This window comes from Heptranchias perlo, chromosome 6 (genome assembly GCF_035084215.1).
Source record: "Heptranchias perlo isolate sHepPer1 chromosome 6, sHepPer1.hap1, whole genome shotgun sequence".
In the NCBI taxonomy this organism is placed as follows: domain Eukaryota; kingdom Metazoa; phylum Chordata; class Chondrichthyes; order Hexanchiformes; family Hexanchidae; genus Heptranchias; species Heptranchias perlo.
Window position 1 is genome coordinate 16097672 of NC_090330.1, and position 23172 is coordinate 16120843.

Below are 23172 nucleotides of genomic sequence, written 5' to 3' on the forward strand. Positions count from 1 at the left end.
GAAAGCAGGGGCAGGTCTGGCGGTGTGTGAGTCAACATTCTCAGCTATCATCCGATGAAGTTAAAGTATCACTCGTAACTGCTGGACAAAAACCTAGAAGCAGCACTAAGATGTGCTGTGTCTGATAAATTCATGCCACAATTCCAAACTTTGGTGAAAGAGAAATGGTAGATGTTTGTTAGGTAAATATACATTAAGTACATTTACCTTTTATTGTGTACAAGAAGTTTTCTACTAAAATTAGTGCATGTGGCTAGTCAGCAATTTCTATTGGACAACACTGGGCCACAGATGTCAATAGTCATCCCTCACGCAACACTACCAAAAATAAATTAACTCGTTATTTAGCTCATTTGCTTTTTGTTGGACTTGCTGTGTGTCAATTGGCTGCACTATTTGCAGACATAATAATGACTGCATTTCTAAAATAAATCATTGTCTGTGAAGGGCTTTGGGACGTCTATAGAACACAAAAGGCCATATATAAATGCAAGTTCTTTCTTTACATAATAAATACTATCAAATTTTCTCAGTGAAATTATATATTTACTTTGCACCATCAAAAAAGCCACATTACAGCAGAAAGCTAAGTGAAATAAAATCTGTAACAAAATAAAACTTAATAGTTGCCAACTTGATTCCTCCAAATTAAAATGTGGTGTTTGTATGCAATTAATTGTCTTAACTAATTATAAAGCAGTTCACAGTATTTTCCCTTTGCATAATGTTGAGAAATACATATTCATTTTTTTAACCAACACACCTAGAATTGTTTTTATTTAGTTAGAATATCAAAGTGAAACCTATCTAGCAAGCAATGAAGCCCTCCCAAATTGTTATATTCTGATTTCTAAAAGCTCTTCAGTAATTACACCTATCACTGCAACACAAGTACTGGGATTTCTTATACAGGAAATGAATACAGCTGTTGAAATTTATGTCAAAGATAGATTTTCTTTCTTCACTTGTGTCAATATAACCTTTCTTTACAAAATAATGTCTAACAGCAAAGGATCAAAACAGGCATCCAAAGAAAGCACTTTTGCACGAATCAAATTGAACATATATTCCTTTCACCCCCCTTTACTAATTTCTCACATATATATTGAGAACAGCCAAACATTCAATATAGCACTGATTTTCTAAATCAAATATAAGCATTGTTTTATTTATACATTATTAAAAAGTTAGTGGTCTGAAGCCATCAACATACATAAATTCTTCATCATTACTCCATTGTAGTTGAATTGCTAATATCCTTTTCTTCCTCTGAAGCGAGCTCTGTTATCCAGCTTTAAAACAAAATCCATAGGATATTAATGAAATGCAGTATCTAAATACTATTGTTACAATCTTGCTGCTGCAACTCTCATGCTTCTATTTTGAAACCCATATGACATTAGTACTGTCATAACTTTAAAATACACTGAAATGTTATGCACTGTATAATACATGTTTCCAATTATTCATTTCATTCCAAGATCCCAACTGTAACTGGAAAAATGTACTTATGAAATATGTTAATTGTATCAATGTGATTTATATTAGTGTTAATTGTATTCAGGTGGTGTGTATCAATTGGGAACTGGTATTCATTTATCAGAGCTGATCTAGGGTGTGGGGTGGATGTAATGTGGAGCTCTGTGAATAAAGGCTTGGAAGCAATTGAAGACTAGGCTCGAGTATTCTATCCTTCACCACCTGGCCATCCAATTTATAACAATATAGTAGCTTTTGTTTAATTGAAATTAATGAAGAAAATTGACAAGTGGAGCAAAACTGAAAAAAAATAACATGCTAGAAATGCTCAATCAACAGCATCTGAAGGAGAAAGTGAGAATTGCGACAGTTAGATAGGAAAGCCTCCTTATGGGACTGACTAAAACAAAGAACAGGGTAGAGGGCACGAGTTCAGATGTGATAATTACTTCCACAAAGAGGCAACTAATAACCCTTAAATTCATTTTTAAAAACTAGAAAAAGAGATCTAAAGTGTACTTTTTGAAGGTCACCTCAGTTAGGCATGTGAAGGTGCCTTCAGCTGCTTAGGCCCTAAGCTGTGGAATTCCCTCCCTAAATCTCTCTCTCCTCCAAGACACTCCTTAAAACCTACCTCTTCGACGGTCACCTGTCCTAATATCTCCTGATGAGGCTGGGTGTCAAATTTTATTTGATAACACTCCTGTGAAGCACCTTGGGACATTTTACTACGTTAAAGGCGCTATATAAATGCAAGTTGTTGTGAAAAGACACCAGCAAGAAAAAAAAGTAAGTGAACATGATTACAAACAGGAAAAAAAGCATTAGAATGTGAATGGGAGAATTCAGCAAGAAAATTAGGGAGACACCTATAGTTTATGCAGTAGTTGTTGAAATCAATGCTCAGACCAGAGGGCTAGAGAGTTCCCAGGAAGAAGAGAAAGTACTGTTCCTGAAGTGTGTGTTGAGCTTAGTTGGAACAGTACAAGAGGCCAATGATGGAAAAGTTAGGGTAAGGTGGCAGGCCACAGGGAGTCAGGATCATGCATAGGGATAAAATGGAGATATTCCTCAAAGCGATTACTCAATCTTCATTTGATCTCCAAATATTTAAGAAACATAGGGCTCGAATTTAGCAGGCCTGCGGGTTCCCAGCGGGTGGTCCTCCGGGAGCGTCGAAAACGCGGACGGGTAATTGTGTGCGTCCCCCACGCGATCGCGGGATAATTGGACCCATTAAGGCCTGCTTCCGGGTTCTGCGCTCCCCAGCTGCATGCCGGCCGGCTGCGCATGCGCAGTACCGTCGACGCGATGTAGGAGCTCCAGTTAAAGGGGCAGTCTCCCAAAGCCCCTCCTGCTGCAAGCAAGAGGTCTGGGAGAATGGCTCAACCAAGGGGAAAGGCTGCGCCCCGTTTTTCAGATCTGGCACTGCAGCTGATGCTGGAGGGCGTGAGGAGGAGGAGGGAAACACTCTTCCCTGAGGATGGGCGCAAGTTCCCTGCCGCCGCAACCAGGAAGGCATGGGCAGAGGTGGCGGCGGAGGTGAGCAGCAGGGGCAACACCCCAAGGACTTGGGAGCAGTGCCGCAAGCGCTTCAATGACCTGACTAGGTCTGGCAAGGTGAGTACACCAACGCACCCTCCCACATCCCGTCCCCACCATCACGCCAAGCAGATCACAACCCCCTCCTGCACAGCCACCACTGCGCTCCATCAGCAATCCTCACAGCCACTCATTCACCATCCTCGCCGTGCACGCAAGTACCCACCGTCCCTGACCCCACCCGAACACTACCACACACCCCAATCCCCATGCAATGGGATGGGCACGTGGCCCACACTTCCTCCCATCCGTTCCGCGCCACGCTCAACCCAACCACACCGATGCTCGATGCGTCTCACGATGCAAGACGCACCCACTCACACATCTGTGTTTTGCCTTCACAGGAGAAGAGGAGCAAGAACAACCGCGAAAGGGCACGCACCGGAGGTGGGCCGCCGCAAGTGGTGGAGCTCACCGACGCAGAGGTGGAGGCGCTCGACCTCGCCCGCACGCGACATTGCCTGTCGGTGGCCGATGGCGAGTGTGTCGCTGCCGAAACGGCCGGTAAGGGAAAGCTGACACTCAACACCCATGATCGCGAGTGACCGTATCATCACCTGCCATCAGGCGCACTGTCAAGTTGGTCCACATGCCTCAAAGTGCCCTCTGTTCTCTTGCAGGTGCGTCTTTGGATCAAGCGAGCATGGAGGGCGATTCCTCAGAGGACATGGCAGTCTCTGAGGGTGCATCGTCACATCAGAGCCAACCATCCACCAGCGCAGAGACACGCACCTCGGTGGGTCCCCCTCGCCAACTAGTTGGGGTAGCACTTGGTGAGTCACTGCGCACGAGTGAGCATGAGCAGACCCTGGTGGCAGGGGCAGCCGCGGAGGGTCCGCGACGGAGGGAGCACTCATCTCCAGGCTCTGCTCAGCCGGACCCAGATGCTGAACCCAGGGGGCCACCAGAGAAAAGGAGAGTCGTCGAGGGCCACCAGCTAATTGCTGAGGTGCTGGCAGAGGTGCCGCGCGCATTGTCCACAATAGCGCAGGCGATGGAGGAGTCCACCTCCTGCATGTGGGCATTGGTGGCGCAGGCACAGGAGGGTACCGGCGACACAGTGTCGCGGGTAGGTGCGGGACTGTCTGCGGTGGAGGACAGGCTGGCCTCCCTCGAGCGTCACGCACAGCTCCACTTCGAGTCCTTGCAGGCCCTCACAACGTCTGTACGGATTCAGGGTGAGCAACATTCCGACGCCACCAACAGGCTGAGGGATACACTAGGGGTGGCCTTGCAAGGCCTCACACATGCCATCCAAACTGCCGTCCAGCAGGGTGGAAGGGGTGATGTGGGCCGAGGCCAAGAGAGGGATGATGGTGACCGGGGACATGGAAGCGGGGACGCCTCTCAAGGCGTCCCCACGTCCCACCCGTCGCCCACCTCTCAACCAGCACCCGCAATGGTGCCTCCTCTCCAGGTGGCCGAGTCTGCCCCTGCCCCGGTGCAGGAGGAGCAGTCTGTGGAGGTGCCCTCACGGGCACCGAAACCCAGGGGCCGTCCGCCAAAAGCATCTACCCGGTCAAGGCAAGAAGACGAGCAACCTGCCACTACCTCTGCTGGAGCCACAGGGGTAGCACCACGTAGGGGTTCCCGGAGAAGAATTCCAAAGGCCTTATAATCACAAAGGGAATACACCAGGGTGTTTATTATTTTGTACTTTGTTTCTTAAATGATGTCACATTCCACATATTAAATAGTCTATTCTCACCACTCCTGCCACCTCTCGTCCATTCTTCCGCGGCTTGTGCAGTAGTTGCGTTCCGTGGAGGCCATCATGACGGCGAACACCTGCTGCCACCCATTGGGCACACTGCTGTGGGTGCAGGATTACTGGCAGCACTCTTCAGTGGAGGGGGCTGGTATGGCCGCTCGCATGTGCAGGTGAGGAGATGCGAGCGCCTCGCAGTGTCTGACTCTAGGAGAACCGTTGACGTATGAGTGCGTCCCTGGCCCGGCGACCATCCCGGTGAGTCGCGGCTCGGCGCATGGGTCGTCCAACATCCTCGGGCGCGTCCTCCTCCTCCGCCTCCGCCTCCTCCTCCTCGCCTTCCTCAATGTGGGTGGCGGGTGTGGATGGGGCCTCCTCCAGCGGCACCCCTCTCTGTTGGGCCATGTTGTGCAGGGCACAGCAGACAACTATGATTCGTCCCACTCTGAATGGTGTGTATTGGAGCGCTCCCCCAGAACGATCAAGGCACCTGAAGCGCATCTTGAGAAGCCCTATGGTCTGCTCAATTGTAGACCTGGTAGCAGTGTGGCTGTCATTGTACCGACGCTCCGGCTCGGTGATGGGGTTCCTCAGAGGTGTCATGAGCCACGTGTGGAGGGGATACCCCTTGTCGCCGAGGAGCCAGCCGTTGCCGGCGTTGGGTGCCTGCAGGATGGGCGGGACGGCGGACTCCCTGAGGACGAAGGCATCGTGGCAGCTGCCGGGGTATCTGGCGCACACGTGTAGGAATCTCTGGCGGTGGTCACAGATGAGCTGGGCGTTCATGGAGTGATACCCCTTCCTGTTGATGAACAGCCCTGGCTCATGCGGAGGTGCCCGTATTGCGATGTGGGTGCAGTCGATTACACCCTGCACCCGTGGGAAGCCGGCCATGGCATGGAATCCAACCGCCCTCTCCATCTGGCTGCGCTCGTCCATGGCGAAGTTGATGTAGTGGGAGGCCCTGCGGAACAACCCATCGGTGACCTGCCTTATGCACTTGTGTGCAGAGGACTGACAGACCCCGGTGGCACCCTGGAAGGAACCGGATGCGAAGAAGTTGAGGGCAGTGGTGACTTTGACGGCGACAGGTAAGAAGATGCTGCTTGGTCCATCAGGGAGCAGCTCGTCGTTAAGGAGGCTGCAGATGTCGGCGACTACCTGGCGATTGACTCTGAGCCTCCGTATGCACTGCTCCTCGGAGAGGTCCATGAAGCTGAGCCTCGCTCTGTACACCCTGTGCGGAGGGTAGTGCCTCCTGCGACGCATCTCTCTCTGCGGTTGCCCTCCCTCCTGCTGTGCAGGTGGGTGTGCCGCAGCACCGTGTTGGGGGGCCCCACCTCTCCGAGGCGGACGGCGTGGACTGCGAGGCTGCTGGGGCTGGTCATCCTGTTCGTCCTCCGACGATGTCAACGCACCACCCATCTGGCAGGTGTTGGTGTGAGGGGTTGTGCAGGGTAGGTGGGTGGGTCCTCGGACTGGGGCTGCGGTTTCGTGTCGGTCTGTCCTCTGGCTTGGCGGGGGTTGGTGGAGGGCAGGGGTTGCCCTATGTGACGCGGTGGCCTCCTGCGTGGGTGAGGGCGCTCCCCCGTGGAGCGCACCTTGGCACCTGGCACAGGCTGCTGGCTGCAACACGCCTGGTTTGAAGGGTCCTGTTTCCCCCAGTGTGGGAAACTGACTGCTTTGACCGTAAAATCCCACACTTCCTCTTTTGACAGCTGCTTCAGCTCATTAACTGACCACAACGAGCAAGTTAAGTGCTCTCAAGTGGAACCCCGCTGGCTTTAATTGCCTGCGGGATTCCCACCAGCGGGGCTTGCGCGCGCAGCCCCGCACGTCAGCGCGGTACCCGGAAGTGGCCGGGATTTCGTCCGAATCCGGTCACGTGATCGGAGATCGGGATTTTCGGGGCCCCCCCGCTGGAAACCCGCAGGTAACCCGACCCTAAAATCGAGCCCATAATGTAAGCAGCAAACTCAGAACACTGGACTGAAAGAGGTACATGTTAATCTGTCTCAAACAGAAAGAATGTTTAGGATTCTGGACAACATTGTGGGGAGAAATGACCAGACAAGTGTTTGTTGTGGTTGCAGAAAGTAACTCAGAAGAGCAGTAGTGAGGGTGATGGAGAATGAGTGTCAGGAAGCATACGATATCCCCACATGCAGAGAAAAATGTGTTCAGTATTGTGATCAAATTGCAGGCGGCAGAAAAAGCAGATGATGATCTGCCATATGTGGAGGCTGTTGGGAATGAGGACAATGATGTGAGAAGAACAGGAAGGACCGAGAGATGAGGCATAAGATACAAGTTGTACAGAATTAAGGGTCTTCTCAACCACAAATGAAGGGTAAACACAGCAGCTGCAAAAGCAGAACTCTACAAGCTTAGACACAAGTGCAGTCATCTGATGAGATACCAAAGAAAGCAGATGAGCCTTTTCAGGAACAGGAGGAAGAAACAAAACCCCAAGTGATCGTGAGAATCTGGGTTTTCAGTAGTTTTCTATGGTAAAACAACTAAAGGCTTTTTTAAAAATTTGAGAACATGTTCAAAACAGTAAGTTTCTCTGCATTAGAACTGCCGAGAAAATCACTTGGAGTGGGGGAATATTCCTCTGTGTGCTACAAGCATTTTACAATGTTGCTACACAGAAAAACTTTCCCATGGTTCATTCTTGAAATTTTGGATATCCCAATCTCTTTGCTATGCTATAACCTTTTTATGTAGTCATAGGTATTGTTTATTCCTTATGCAGTAAATTTAAAATAAAAAGCCATGAGAATGAAGTCGAAGCATTTTATAAAATCATCAACTCCATATTTGTCACAACTTCAGAGTTGCTAGTTGCTTTTGTGAGCAACAGTGGGAAACAGTCACCAAATCAAAAACAAGTTTCAGACATGAGATACAAGAGGGTTGGAAGATCTGCTATCCTTGTAAACACTCAATCAACTACTGTTTATAAGAAATGAAACTCAGTAATTTTGTGAAATCTAAATGGTTCACAGATTATCAATGGGATTTTTTTCTAAGTGCAGAACAAATATTGTGTATATAAAACAAACACTAAAAATTAACTATTTAAAATTGATACATACCATTGATCTTTTACATTCAAAGAAAGTAACCTGTAATGCCTTGCAATGTCCTTCTTTTAAGCATTGTTTCGGTGTCTTTCCTTCCTACTTGAAATACAGATGAGTCAAAATTTAGGTAAATTGGAGTACAAAGATATTTGACCCTATTATAGGTAAATAAGAAATTGAAACTGATGAGTGTTAATTAACTTGGCAACTGGCATATTGGGGATAATTTTGCAAAGTAGTGCTTCCAGCACAAAGGCGTGCTAGTATAGTTGCTAACCATCTGCTTTCAAAGCGGACATCTTGCTTTTTTGATCCCTTTCCACTCCATTTGCAGCAGTCTCTAACAGTGATTTGGCTGAGATGAGCTTCTGACCACATATCCGCTCCATCACCAAGACCGCCTATTTCAATCTCCATAACATCGCCCATCTCCGCCCCTGCCTCAGCTCATCTGCTGCTGAAACCCTCATCCATACCACTGTTCCCTCTAGACTCAACTATTCCAAAGCTCTCCTGGCTGGCCTCCCATCTTCCACCCTCCATAAACTTGAGCTCATCCAAAACTCTGCTGCCTGTATCCTAACTCGCACCAAGTCCCATTCACCCATCACCCCTGTGGTCGCTGACCTGCATTAGCTCCAGGTCCGGGAATGCCTCGATTTTAAAATTCTCACCCTTGTTTTCAAATCCCTCCATGGCCTCTCCCCTCCCCATCTCTAACTTCCTCCAGTCCTACAACCCTCAGATCTCTGCGCTCCAATTCTTGCCTCTTGCGCATCCCCAATTTTAATCGCTCCATCATTGGCAGTCGTGCCTAAGCCCCTGGAATTCCCTCCCTATACCTCTCTCCTCCTTTAATACGCTCCTTAAAACCTACTTCTTTGACCAAGCTCGTCCTAATATCTCCTATGCGGCTTGGTGTCAAATTTTGTTTGATAATGCTACGAAGAGTCTTGGGACATTTTACTACGTTAAAGGCGCTATATAAATGCAGGTTGTTATTGTTGTTGGTTGACTCCTTCCAGAAAGTAGAATAATTTGCCTCCTGTAGAATCTTACAGCACAGAAGGAGGCCATTCGGCCCATTGTGCTTATGCTGCTCTTTAAAAAAGATATCCAATTAGTCACACTTTCTCCATAGCCCGGCAAATTTTTCCTTTTCAAGTATACAGTGAAACCTGGATAAATGGACACTCCCAAAAAACAGATACTTAGAGAGACTCAAATAACTTACATCGTATAATATACAAGAGGCACTCTGAAACCACAGACACTCACAAATTATGAACGACGGATAGCCTTCAATACACCAAGCCCTTTTACAACTTAAAACATGGGACAAAGCCTGTTGCAAGGTTGCTGTATCTGGAACTTTCATGGAGTCGGGATCACCGATGCTTCCCCTTGCAGCTTGCTTCCTTTCTACCCCCAAATTCTCGTGAGGTCAGTTAATGCAGGTCAGCGTGAGGCAGCAGTGGTTTCGTAGAATGGGGAGCTCTTTACCCAGCATCCACAGCAGCAGAAAAACCGCTCTATTTCCGGGACTGAATGCTTGCACGGATCTATCCCACAGATAGAGTGGATTCCCTGCTGCTATGGATGCTGGGTAAAGAACTCTCCATTCTACTGAAAATTTTTGCCGTACATACAATGACCATTTTGAAAATATAGATACCTGCAAGAAAAGGACAGCTGATGCCAGTCCCTAAGGTGTCTGTAATTTACAGATTTCACTGCATATTCAATTCCCCATTGAAAGTTACGACTGAATCTGCTTCCACCACCCTTTCAGGCAATGCATTCCAGACAGGGCCCTGTGCCTGCTGTCCCGCAGCAATGCCTGGGCTTTCCCCATGACCCTGCTCCCAGTATCCCCGACATTCCAACAACCTCCCCCTCCCACTGGCTACGTCCGCTCCGAGTGCTCCAATGCAGATAGGTGCTGCTTTGCTAATTAGAAGCAGCGACAGAGCAGACAAATGGCAGCAAGAAACAGGCAAGGTTTCAGCAAGTTTTCAAACCAAATATTGGTGCTCTGCCAAGAGGCGAGTGAGACCAATCCATACATAGAAGTGAATCAATAAAGTGTGCTGGAAAATACTTTTAAAAAAAATCTATCAAAAGTGTACTCCTTCTTCCCCTTCTCCCTTTGCTCTTTCCTTTCCCTATAGTTCCTCCCTTCTCCACTCTGATTATCTCTCCTGATATAAATATTGCAAATCGGTGCAATGTCCATGTACAATGTCACAGGAAATCAACTAGTAAGACCATTCCAGAATAAGTTATTTTTGTCTTCAAATGCTGAATCACAATGTACTTCAAAATGCTGGAAAATGCACCTAAAGGTAAAAAGAATTAATTTTTCAGGAGGGCATGCCCCCATAAATTTTGCACCATTAGTGCTCGCTACCCATTTCAAAAATTTCTAAATCAACCAATGCAAAAACACACTCTGTATTTTACTTATTTCTCTGCAATGGAACATTGGGTATAACTATAACTTAATTCATGAAAAGTTGATGTCCCCATTGTAATTCCTGCTTTTCACGTCATACATGAGGCCATTGGATTTGAATTTTCACAAAACGAAAATAAAAATTAAATGGTAGATAGTGAAATGAAAAGGAATTTAGCTTATTCAGTCCCCTTGCGGCAGTGGCCCTGGTCATAAGCTTTTATTCAGGCTGTTTGCAACCATCTTCAGCCAGAAGTGCCGAGTGGATGATCCACCTCAGCCTCCTCCTGATATCCCCACCATCACAGAAGCCAGTCTTCAGCCAATTCGATTCACTCCACGTGATATCAAGAAACCGCTGAGTGCACTGGATACAGCAAAGGCTATGGATCTCGACAACATTCCGTCTGTAGTGCTGAAGACTTGTACTCCAGAACTAGAAGCACCTCTAGCCAAGCTGTTCCAGTACAGCTACAACACTAGCATCTCCCCAACAGTGTGGAAAATTGCCCAGGTATGTCCTGTCCACAAAAAGCAGGACAATTCCAATCTGGCCAATTACTGCCCCATCAGTCTACTCTCAATTGTTAGCAAAGTGATGGAAGGTGTCATCGACAGTGCTATCAAGCGGCACTTACTCACCAATAACCTGCTCATCGATGCTCAGTTTGGGTTCCACCAGGACCACTCGGCTCCAGACCTCATTACAGCCTTGGACAAACATGGATAAAAGAGCTGAATTCCAGAGGTGAGGTGAAAGTGACTGCCCTTGACATCAAGGCAGCATTTGACCGTGTGGGGGAACAAGGAGCCATAGTAAAATTGAAGTCAATGGGAATCAGGGGGAAAACTCTCCAGTGGCTGGAGTCATACCTAGCACAAAGGAAGATGGTAGTGGTTGTTGGAGGCCAATCATCTCAGCCCCAGGAGTTCCTCAGGGCAGTGTCCTAGGCCCAACCATCTTCAGCTGCTTCATCAATGACCTTCCCCCCATCATAAGGTCAGAAATGGGGATGTTCGCTGATGATTGCACAGTGTTCAGTTCCATTCGCAACCCCTCAGATAATGAAGCAGTCCGTGCCCGCATGCAGCAAGACCTGGACAACATCCAGGCTTGGGCTCATAAGTGGCAAGTAACATTCGCGCCAGGTAATAACCAACTCCAACAAGAGTCTAGCCACCTCCCCATGACATTCAACGGCATTACCATCGCCGAATCCCCCACTATCAACATCCTGGGGGGGGGGGGTCACCGTTGACCAGAAACTTAACTGGGTCAGCCACATAAATACTGTGGCTACAAGAGCAGGTCAGTGGCTGGGTATTCTGTGGCGAATGACTCACCTAAGCCTTTCCACCATCTACAAGGCACAAGTCAGGAGTGTGATGGAATACTCTCCACTTGCCTGCATGAGTGCAGCTCCAACAACACTGGAGAAGCTCGAAACCATCCAGGACAAAGCAGCCCGCTTGATTGGCACCCCATCCACCACGCTAAACATTCACTCCCTTCACCACAGGCACACTGTGGCTGCAGAGTGTACCATCTACAGGATGCACTGCAGCAACTCGCTGAGGCTTCTTTGACAGCACCTCCCAAACCCACGACCTCTACCACTTGGAAAGACAAGGACAGCAGGCACATGGGAGGAACACCATCTGCACGTTCCCCTCCGAGTTACACATCATCCTGACTTGGAAATATATCGCCGTTCCTTCATCGTCGCTGGGTCAAAATCCTGGAATTCCCTACCTAATAGCACTGTGGGAGAACCTTCACCACACAGACTGCAGCGGTTCAAGAAGGTCGTTCATCACCACCTTCTCAAGGGCAATTAGGGATGGGGAATAAATGCTGGCCTTGCCAGTGATGCCCACATCCCATGAACGAATAAAAAAAAATTGGTGAATTTTTGGTTTTTCTGGGGTTTTGCTAGCTTTTCTGAAGCTGTTTAGTTTTTCTATGTTTTGCACATTGGCATATTTTTTTAATTTTTTTTTATTCATGAGTGTAGGTTGTAAGATATGGCAAAAATATAGTAACCAACTCCACTACCATGCTTGTCGCTGATTAAACTATACACCTTAGAAAATTGCCTCCATTATGTAATGCAAAACCCAACCTTTAGAAATGTATTTAATCTCCTCTAAATCTAGGATCAACTCTTTTTTAAAAATTCAAAAAGGTGATCACAGCATAGCAGCATTACTTATACATTGTATTTTACATGAAATAGATGTCATGACACCTTAATAGTTTAACAGATGCAATTAATCAGTGTGGTATTTTGAAAATACTAATTAGGTGATAATCAGTAAATCAGAATAATTTGATCAATTTTATTATACACCAAGAAAAGGAAAGCTCCAATGCATTATGAACTTCAGCTAAACATCAAGATTAAATTGCAGCCTTACAATTAGCAACTGATATTTGTTACCCTTGAAATATATTGGTGAATGTCCCATGGTGGTCAGGAAGGTCTGCCATTCATGGAATCATGCAGCACAGGAAACCATTCAGCCCAGGTTGTCTTGTGCTGGCTCTTTGAAAGAGCTATCCAATTATTCCCACACCCCTCCACTTTCCCCCGTAGCCCTGCAAAAGTTTCCTTTTTATGTTTGAAAGTTACTATTGAATCTGCTTCCACCATCCTTTCAGGCAGTGCATTCCAGGTCATAACAACTCGCTACGTTTTAAAAAATAAAATCTAATGACCCCTCTTAATGAGTAAATGTTTGAACAAGTTTCATTTCACACCACACCACACCTTAAGCACGCAGTCGTGTTGCAGTAAGCAAGTCCTCAGGTCTTCCCTCACCCCGGAACAGGCTCTGTGATCTTCCTCCTTGTCTTCATAATATTTCGGCATCACTACGCGTCGGTGGAGTGAACACAAACCAGCGACCGACCGACCGACCGCAACACCTGGAGAACCGTCGGCCGAATTCTCCGAATATTCTAGAACAGGTTTGCCGCGTGCTCTTCAACAAACCTCCTCTTATTCACTACATTGAAATATTATCACGCGCGGGCCCCCCCCACCCCAACCCAAAAAAAAACACAACGCTGGCTGTCCCGCGCACTGAATTCTGGGATGACTGTTACGTGACGGGGCGCGCCCCCGCAGTGCACCCTGGGAATAATAGTTTTTCTTGTAACTCGTTTCCCCCTCTGCGCGACGCGAAGGACTGCAACTCCCAGGACGCACTGCGTCAGGTTGACGCATGCGCGCAAAGGATGAATGACGCTAGGCGTCGCTCGTTGCTACGTTTAAGCTCTTTTTTTCCCCTCCTGATCGGGGGTGAAGGGAGAAGAAGTGAAGAGAGGGGTCGTTGGGTGGGAGGCTGTAGTCGAACTGTTCCTTGCGGGTTATTGGCGGGGGAGGTAATAGCACCCGGAGGTAAGATGAAAAGCGGGGTTCAGGAATGGGAGCAGTTTCCGTCATCACACCCAGCTCGTCGGGCAGGAGGAGGAAGAAGGCATTGGGCCTCCGCTGATCAGAGGAATATGCTGCAGCAGCAGCGTTTATAGCACGGGCGGTGCGATAATGCGCTGCACTTTATGGGCCATGAGGATAGGAGACTCTGGCTGTTCCCCATGGTTACACATTAGTGTGCTGCATAGTTTAGGAAGGTACTTGGTTTCATCCTGTGCTGATTTAGTTGATCTCAGTTGTGGTAGAATTAGTCTCAGTGCCCTTGGCTGGGAAAGGAATCAGATATATTTTTGCACCGGTTGCTATCCAGTGATGGCTGCAGGAAACTGTGTGTCTGTGTGTGAGATTTGGGTGGGAACATGTTTGGCTCAGTTGTGATGCCACCTACCACCTTTGCCACTGTCTAATGCATGCATGGAACAGGGCTATTTTGCTGATGTATCAACATAAGTTGATGCCTTCAAGAGAGAAAATAAAATGAGACACTTTATCAGTTCTAATTTTTTTCTGAGGTATTTTTACGGATGATTCAATTGCAAAGTAATGAGAAGTTCATGTTATTTAACAACAATTTGTTTTAAATAAATGGGGGACATTGCTGATGATGTATTAATACTTGCAATTATTTAATGTATTTAATGTTGGCATTCTTCAAGGATTTCATGCAATGGCATGCTTTTGACGTATAGCATTGGTAATATGCTGACAAACTTGGGAATGTAGGACCATTTGTCTGACTACTAATAGAAGAGTGATTTCAGAGGATTTCTCCTGCTTCACGTTTTCTACCTGAGGGGTGACCATCTTCTGGATGGTACACTTAAGTCTTTCCTCTTTGTATGCCACAGAGGATCTCTAGCTTCATTTGCTCAAGCTTCATTTGAGCTTGAGCAAGTCTGCCTGGAGACATTCTGGTAATGACTACATTATTATTTAACTTTGCAGTGATTGCAAGTAATTCTTAATCTTTCAATGTAGGCTTTATGATAGAGAGCACTGGCTTTTGATGCCTGCTAAAAATACTAAATGGGAGTGAGTGTAAGGTAAGAGTCTCACTTCATTCAGATGATGTTTTATGATGTCATCTGACCCACTTCCTGACAGCCTAAACAAGATTGTGAGCTTGCTGTGTGAAGATTTGTGGGAAAGGACTCCACTAACTATTGTGTGATTGGTCCAATGAATGCACCATGGTGCTACTGTTTTGTACTGTCAGGCTGTACAAAGGCACAAGGAGTACATTTGTCACAATTGTTTTGGTAAACCAGTGAATTTTAAATGGAGTTAGTGAATTCTGTTGCCTGGTAATCCTGTAGTCATTATTTCAAATCTAGTTGCAATTTCTTGAAACTTTTTTTTATTCATTCATGGGATGTGGGTGTTGCTAGCAAAGCCAGCACTTATTGCCCATCCCTAATTGCCTTTGAGAAAGTGGTGGTGAGCCGCCGCCTTGAACTGAGTGGTTTGCTAGGCCATTTCAGAGGGCAGTTAAGAATCAACCACATTGCTGTGGGTCTGGAGTCATATATAGGCCAGACCTGGTAAGGATGGCAGGTTTTCTTCCCTAAAGGACATTAGTGAACCAGATGGGTTTTTATGATAATCTGGTAGTTTCATGGTCACCATTACTGATACTAGCTCTTTATTCTATTCCTGATTTCTTGAAACTGATTATAGAAATTGTAAGGCAGTAACTATTTGATGTGGAAAAAAACATTAAAACAATTGTTGATTTAGTGTTTGCAATGTTAGTATTTTAACTCATTTGTGGCATTTTTTTGTAACAGCCTTTTCTATGGTCACCATCCAGATTAGTGACTGCTGATTTAATCTAACTGTGCAAGAAACAAAATTCAGTTATCTTAACATACAGTGCCAGTCAAGGTATAACGGTCACTTCAGCCAGTCTCTTTTCCATCTAATTGAATACCTTAAATTCAAATATGGAAAAAAATGTAGGCTTGCATGATATTGCCAAGACACACAGAATTGGTTAACAGTTGGTGTGTGTGTGGATGGGAATCTGATGAAGAGTGCTCTATGAAAGTGATGTTTGGAAGTGTATTTTTTTTAAAAATCCTCATTTAAGTATTGTGCTTTTATTTTTTGACAGCAAAAATGTTACCAACGACAACATATAGTCCCACCAGTCAAGGGAATGGTGCGCTGAATTCCCGGGATGCTGCACGACACACAGCTGGAGCCAAGCGGCACAAGTACCTCAGACGGCTCTTTCGTGTTAAGCAGATGGATTTTGAATTTGCCATGTGGCAGATGTGGTACCTATTTACATCTCCACAGATGGTGTACAGAAATTTTCACTATAGAAAACAGACTAAGGATCAGTGGGCCAGAGACGACCCTGCCTTCCTAGTTTTGCTCAGTATCTGGTTATGTGGTAAGTGTCTTTTTGAAAAAATTTAGTTGCAAGAAGCCCTGTTATTTGACATGAATGCTGATGTGAAATAGAGTGTTACTGTCTGTTATGGGGTTATACAAGGATGCTGCCATTCTAAACTTTAGTCCTTTGAGTCTTAAAATAAAATTTTATTTTAAGATTGAGAGTAAAATATAGCAATTCTTTTAAGGTTTATTTAGAGACTGCTGTAAATTGAATTTTTATGCATTTCTGACTTATAGAATCCTCAGTGCAAATTAGAGCTATCTATCCACTGATTCCATTCCCTGCCCTTACTCTGTACCCTTTCCTGTTTTTTCTTCAAATGTCCTCTTAGGTCCTATAATTGATTCAGCTTCAATAGCCACTTGCAACAATGCATTTATTTCCTAATAATTCTTTGTGTGAAAATTCTTCTAATCTCTCCTTTTATGCTTCTAGTAGTAATTTGTGCCTCTTTGTTACCAATTCACCAGTGAATCTTCACTGTTTACTTTTATAAAACCTTTTAAACCGTTGATTCTGTTAGATTCCCCTTAGAATTCTTTGCTGCAGTAAATGCAACTCTAGTTTTTCAACACTGTAATCATAACTGCATTATTTCTTGCCTGGTATCATGCCAGTAAAACTATTATTACTCCTCTTCCACAGCCCCAATATCTAATATTGAGTTGTAACTTTGGCAGAAGTCTGGAACTTGTTAAATACTGGGTGTCCAATATTGCTGACTTGGAACCAGTCAGTGTACAGTTGTAATGGCCTGTCTTTAATCCCATCACTTAATGTGGTTGGCTATTAATGTGCTGCTTCTAAAGCATGTAACCCTTTAATTTAAAAAAATGGTTCAGTTTAAAGGACTGAAAGTACCATTATTCACCAGCACAGTATGAATTGGGTACCAACTGGTGTAATAAGTACTTAACTGGTGACTTGGGAGCTCGTGGATAATGAGAGTTACATGCTGAATAATAATACTCCCCCCTGTAGGTGCTTGAGGATATTCAGCTGCAGAAGTAGGTTGAAAATCCTGATTACAAATTGTGTGTGTTTTGCCCATCCAGAACAAACTATCATTACCAAACATTTTGTTAAGCAATTCCAGCATTTTTGCTTCCACCATCCCACTTGGAAGTTAATTTCATGTGTTGATCACTCTTTGTATGAAGAACAGTTCTGATCAGTCCTAAATTTGCTTTTAACCGGTTTGAATTTGTATCTTCTTGTCCAATTGTCCTGGTTTAGAAGTAATTTTCTGTATTTCCAATCATCCATTACTTTAAACATTGACGTAAATAGCTCTGTATGAATCCAACCCTTATGGCCTAAAGATATGTCATGTAATGTTATTCCACTTAAAGGAAAAAGCTTTTTCATAATAAATATTTCTTTCATCGCTACCTGTTCATTTGGAATATTGCAATTTTTAAAAACCCTAATAATGATTCTCCGATGGTGCGATGAGTTTCTTCAGTGAGTGGTACATACCAGAAGGTCCCTGACTTGATCCATGCCAGTGTTTGTGCTAAGTTACTTGTGTTCAGCCAGGGTGATTATAAACACAATAAAGGCTTCAGATAACACAAACCATAAAAGATTTCAGGACTACTGTAAGCGTATTGTGCATTCATAAAGTTGTATTGCTCTTGGATCAGTATTCTGACATCTTAAAAACTGGCATGAAGTTTGCTGTAAATGAGTCCTTGGGTTAAAAAGCACGTGGTGAAAATCTGGAAGAATTCAACATGAGAATGAATTTTTGTTGTTTGCAGTCTCTACCATAGGTTTTGGATTTGTATTAGAAATGGAATTTTTGGAAACAATAAAGCTTTTACTTTGGGTCGTTTTCATTGACTGTGTAGGAGTTGGACTACTGATCGCAACATTAATGTGGTAAGTTTTAAAAACACTTCATGTTAATACCTTGTACTGGCTGCTAGGTATACCAGGGCAGGGGGAGGGGATTTTAACCCCAAGAATGGGTGGTTTGGGGCCGGGTGGGAAGTAAAAATTGCAGAAATCTGAAGCGCAACCACAACTCGATTCCAACGCGTAACAGAGGCAGGTCGGGGAGCGGGCGACCAACCTGCTCTCAGGAGGCAGGTCGGTCAGTGAAATCTTTTAACGAGGCCGCGTGCCTCCATTTTATCTAAATTTTTATTTTTAACCCGTGGAGACCGGGTTTCCTGGGAGTGCTTCCCCTAGCCCACCAAGCTAACCTCTTTACGTACCTCGCGATCGGACCCCGCGATGTTCGACACACGGCCCCCCACGCAGTGTCGGACTGCTCAGGCCCCCCCATTCTGTGCCTTCACTAGGTTCCCCTTTCCCTGCTGATTGTCAGTCGGTCGCTCCACTACCTGTACCCGTATCTCCCTATGTAGTGTGACTTTGTTCTGCAATAAACTATGCAGATATTCCTCCCCCTTCCCTTATACGTCTGGTTATCTCTATCACGCACTCCCACTTACCCATCACCTCTTCTTGCTAACTGCTACTGGTTCTCCATCCACCAGTGCAGTGATTTCAAAATCCTCATCCTAACCAAAGAATCCCTACATGGCCTTGCCCTGCACACCTTGAACCTCTTCCATCCCTGTGTCCCAGCTTGTAACTCTGCTCCTTTGACTCCAGTCTATTGTGCCTCCTCTTTTTCCCCTGCCTCACTCCATTATTGGTGTTGGACCCTTAGGTTGTCTTGCCCTTAAACTATGGCACTGTCTTCCTATTCCCCTTTCATTTGCTCCATCATGCCCCATCTTCAAAAGTCCCCTCAAAACCTAACTCTTCAACCACAATTCTGTCCTTACTCTTGCTCATTGTTTGTTTACCCCTGTCAAGTACTGGGATCATCTATATGTTAAAATGTTGATATAAGTCCCAGTTGCTGTTCTGTAATGTGCGTGTTGTTCTATTTTGTTTCCAGGTTTATTACCAACAGATATTTGATGAAACCTCAAAGCAAAGGCTATGATGTGGAATGGGGATATGCCTTTGACATTCATCTAAATGCTTTCTATCCACTTCTTGTTATCTTGCATTTTATTCAACTGTTCTTTATTAACCGTAAGTCTCCTGTTTTCTTGTTTACAAACCTTTATGCTCCCAAGCACTGTAAAATCCTTCAGTTTTGTTCCAGACTAAATATTGCCATGATGTATTAAAACATACTAAAAATGTAATGTTTGTGGGGAAGAAATGGTTCGTGAAATTAATACTGGTCTGGTAGACTGTGTCTGGCACAATTAGTAACTGACCAGTGATAGTGGAAGTGTATTTTTTTTTTTATTCGTTCACGGGATGTGGGCGTCGCTGGCGAGGCCAGCATTTATTGCCCATCCCTATGCATACTGTTGCCAACATTTACTTGCAGTGCTGTGCTTTAGAAGCTGCTCACATGCCTCCTCTGGTGGCTCATTTGAATGTATCTTGTGAGAAGCTCAGCCATTCTGGTCCCAGGTTAGATTTCAACCAGAGCAGCATTAGAGGTGCTACGGTGAGGCTGAACAACACTGGCCAACTTTTCCCTTCTTAACCAGAGTTCTCACATGTGATCATTATCCAGCAATCCTAGCTGGAAGCGCACAAGTGTTGGCATTGGTTGACCCGATTGACCTCAGGAATATCACAACTGAGCCCAATTAGTCTGACTGATGCTTACCATCGGGGCTCACATGAATAATGGTCATTTGGGCAAGGTGCTGGAGAGTGCCTATAGAACTCTAGGCCAGCTAGCAGTCAAGTTTTTCAGGAGAGGAGCCAATTGGTGGGAAAAGAGCAAAAACATTTTGAAACAAGAAACTCCCCTGAACTCCCTCCCGATTAATGTCTTCTGTTTTTTGCAATATAATAACAACTTATCACCAGCGGTCTTGTCTAAATGTAGGCTCTGATGCCGTCACTAAATATATTCTCCATTTGCAATGCATATGTAATTCATTGCAGTGATGTAATTGACAGTGAACCTTGTATTGCATGGGAGGGAACAGCTCCATAACAGTCATCTCCAGATTTCACCAAAGCATCTTAAATGTTTATTACTGATCTTGCTACATCTCAGCTTATTTTTGCAAAACTAAGCCTTTATTTCAAATTTTGATGACCATTGGTTAATCTGGTAGTACAGTTGCACAAAAAAGGGCCTCAATTCTACTAATGCTGATAGAAAGATTGTTCCATAGCAGAATTCAAGAAGGCGGCCCACCATCATCTCAAGGCAACTAGGGATGGGCAATAAATACCTTGATAGTGATGCCCACGTCCCAAGAAGGAATGATTTTTTAAAAATGAAGCTTTTGTAAAGGGTGATTCTCTGATTGTGGGATAGGTTTCACTTTTGTAAATGTGAAAGAGGGAGGAAAAAAAATGACACTTGAAACATGTGACTGGTGCCAGCCATACTGAGAGAAGGAACTGTTCATTCTCAACACCTGTGTGCAGTGCTAGACCTATTAAATGTTACATTTTCAAATAAAAATTGTGTGATCTGCTTGTTCAGTCTGCCTGACAGTGATAGAACATTGCTATTGAATAGGAACAATGCATTTTCATTGGGGACCTTTGAATTCAGGCAGACAGGTAATAAAGGGGTCTTGTCTTGGTTTTGAGGTTGCTAAATGAAATGAGATTAACCAGTCTTAGGTCAGCTGATCCAAGTTCATGCCACAAAATTGCATCAACATTAATTCAGTACTGTTAAGGAATCAGCCAGAATTTATCTATAAAATAATTGGTTTAGCTAAATTAACAAGTTTAATAAAATAAACCAAAGTGCTCAGCTATCTGTACTGTATAATTTACTGGTGTTGCTGTTCCTGTTCAGATCTTTGTTCATGCAGCTATTGTAATGGAAACACTTGTGATGCAAAAGGGACTAAGATTAGATACTGTGCCAGTGGTGACAGGTATTTAAACATTTTATTTAATGAACCTGTAATATTTTCTTTACAGATATTATCATCAGAGATGGGTTTGTTGCTTCCTTTGTTGGTAACACCTTCTGGCTGGTTGGCATTGGATATTATATCTATGTTACTTTTCTTGGATACAGTGGTAAGTATAAATTTTAAATGCACTTTTTTTATATAAACAGAATGAAAGGAACTAAATTGCAGTTTTAATTTCTTCACACATTAATTTTTTAATTCTCTGAAGACAGTAACCACTTACTGCATTGTGGTTCCTTAAGCACCAATAGCCCCCATTGTGTGTGTGAGCCTAGGCACATGTGTGCTTTCCAGCAAAGGTCACAAATTTTCTTTTGTTCCTAGCATGAGGCTGCTTGTAGCATTCTCAATGTTCCCAACTAATTCAGCCCATACCTGCACCTTTCCTAGTCTGCATGGCTCAGTGTTGCACCTGGTGGAGCATGTACCCCATTGAGCTATCTGTGATACCCCAGAAACTGAGTTGTTTTTTTTACTATTGCCTGTGCCACAAATTTAATCCTTTGCAATTGGGGATGATGGTTCCTAAATTTTTTTCTCCTCCCTGTACTGCTCATCACCTGTACAGCTCAGCTGAAAATGGGAACTCAGTGTCTAGAATTAGAGCAACAGTGGACACAGCATTTTAGGCATGGATAGAGGGTATTAGCTGAATGCATAATTGGTTGCTGGTCCATATAGTGATCCACATGGTTAATGTTTCTTAGTCCAGTTTTCTTTGCTCTTGTTACGTTTAGTTTATTTCTTCCTTTAGCATTGGCATTTCTGAAGAACACTGTTGCCCTACTATATCCATTTACTCTCCTCATCCTTTTGTACTTGCTGTCACTGGGGCTGGGATGGAACTTCACCAAAGGACTGTGCTGGTTCTACAAGTACAGAGTGCAGTAAAAGACAGATAATCATCTAATAAAACATGTGCTCAATATTATGTTTGTTTTTGCTGTGTTGACAAGTGTAATGCAGCTTTGACATTGTATAAGTTGTAAATAAATTCTGTACATACTTACATCTTCAGAGTCATTTGAGAGATAATTTCAAGAGTAGAACAGCTTTGTTTTTAAACATTTGGTGAATTGTGGCAGAACTTTTTCTACAGCGTGAATGGTAGAACATTGAACCCAGCAACCAGACCAGATTGTACATTTTATATTTATCAAACCTTTCAATGAAGTACATTCCTTTAAAAGCAATAGTTCTGACAGCTTAAAAAAAATCATACTTTTTATTAGGATGCCTTAATAAACATTTCCTTTGGATCTTTCCCTACTTTGGCTATTAAGTCTTTGAATTTATTTATATAGTTTGGTTACTTCAATACATAAGTATGGGGAGGGTGGGAGGGAAAGAAAGGAGTGAGCAGCCCACGTGAGTGCGACTTGGCGGCACACATGCTGGGGGAAAGGGAGAAAGAGAAAGACAGTCAAAAAAGTTGTATTTTCATTTTCAAATTAAATTTCTTAGTTGCTGCCCTCTCCTTGCCAGCTGGTTTAAAACACATGATCGGCTAAACAAATACCTAATGAATTTCTAAACTCCAATAAGATCAGCACTATCGCTGTTGACCACACCTCTATGCAAGCTGCAAAAACGATCATAAATTCTAGATTTTTTTTGTGGGTGATCGGAAACAAATGTTCAGGCAGTATTATCTGACCGACGGTGTGTGTTAACATGTTTGACGGATTAACAAAAATTCTGCATTTTTAAAAAAAAATAAAGCAGTGATGTGAATAAATGGTCTTGCTTCCAATTTCTTTATGAACTTAATTATGGTATGAAATATTAGGGCTGCTAAGTGGCCTGTGCATTACAGAATTGACCTCACCGGGTAATATGAGGGCAGGTTATTTACATACTTTCCTTGTTTTGGGCCTGCAATGCACTAGGACATCAGAGCTGAAATGTTGGGCTTCAGGAACCAGTGATGGGCCCTGAAGTGCCTGCTTTACCCCAGGCAATTTTCTGACGGCAAGGGCAAGAGGGTGTTTACTTGCTTTCAACAGCAGCCTTCTCCAGCACCCACATTGCTACAGGAGTTCCTCAAGGCAGTGTCCT

The 23172-nt window shown here is 44.4% G+C and overlaps 2 protein-coding genes across 3 annotated transcripts; one reads left to right on the top strand and one right to left on the bottom strand.

The window, feature by feature from the left end:
- Positions 1 to 524: 524 nt before the first annotated feature.
- coa5 (cytochrome C oxidase assembly factor 5) lies at positions 525 to 13427 on the bottom strand. Its single transcript, XM_067985820.1, has 3 exons — positions 13105 to 13427; positions 7891 to 7974; positions 525 to 1292 (listed from the first exon to the last, which is right to left on the bottom strand). Exons 1-3 carry the CDS (start codon positions 13204 to 13206, stop codon positions 1251 to 1253), a joined length of 228 nt encoding a protein of 75 aa, XP_067841921.1. The 5' UTR covers positions 13207 to 13427; the 3' UTR covers positions 525 to 1250.
- Positions 13428 to 13577: 150 nt separating this feature from the next.
- On the top strand, positions 13578 to 22852 carry unc50 (unc-50 homolog (C. elegans)). 2 transcript variants are annotated; one of them, XM_067985821.1, is made up of 6 exons: positions 13578 to 13737; positions 15887 to 16171; positions 17941 to 18061; positions 19095 to 19234; positions 21119 to 21220; positions 21869 to 22852. In XM_067985821.1, exons 2-6 carry the CDS (start codon positions 15892 to 15894, stop codon positions 22003 to 22005), a joined length of 780 nt encoding a protein of 259 aa, XP_067841922.1. In that variant the 5' UTR covers positions 13578 to 13737; positions 15887 to 15891; the 3' UTR covers positions 22006 to 22852. The 2 variants fall into 2 exon arrangements, with proteins under 2 accessions (XP_067841922.1, XP_067841923.1); XM_067985822.1 differs by lacking the exon at positions 13578 to 13737 and adding an exon at positions 13759 to 13970.
- The last annotated feature ends 320 nt before the right edge of the window (positions 22853 to 23172 follow it).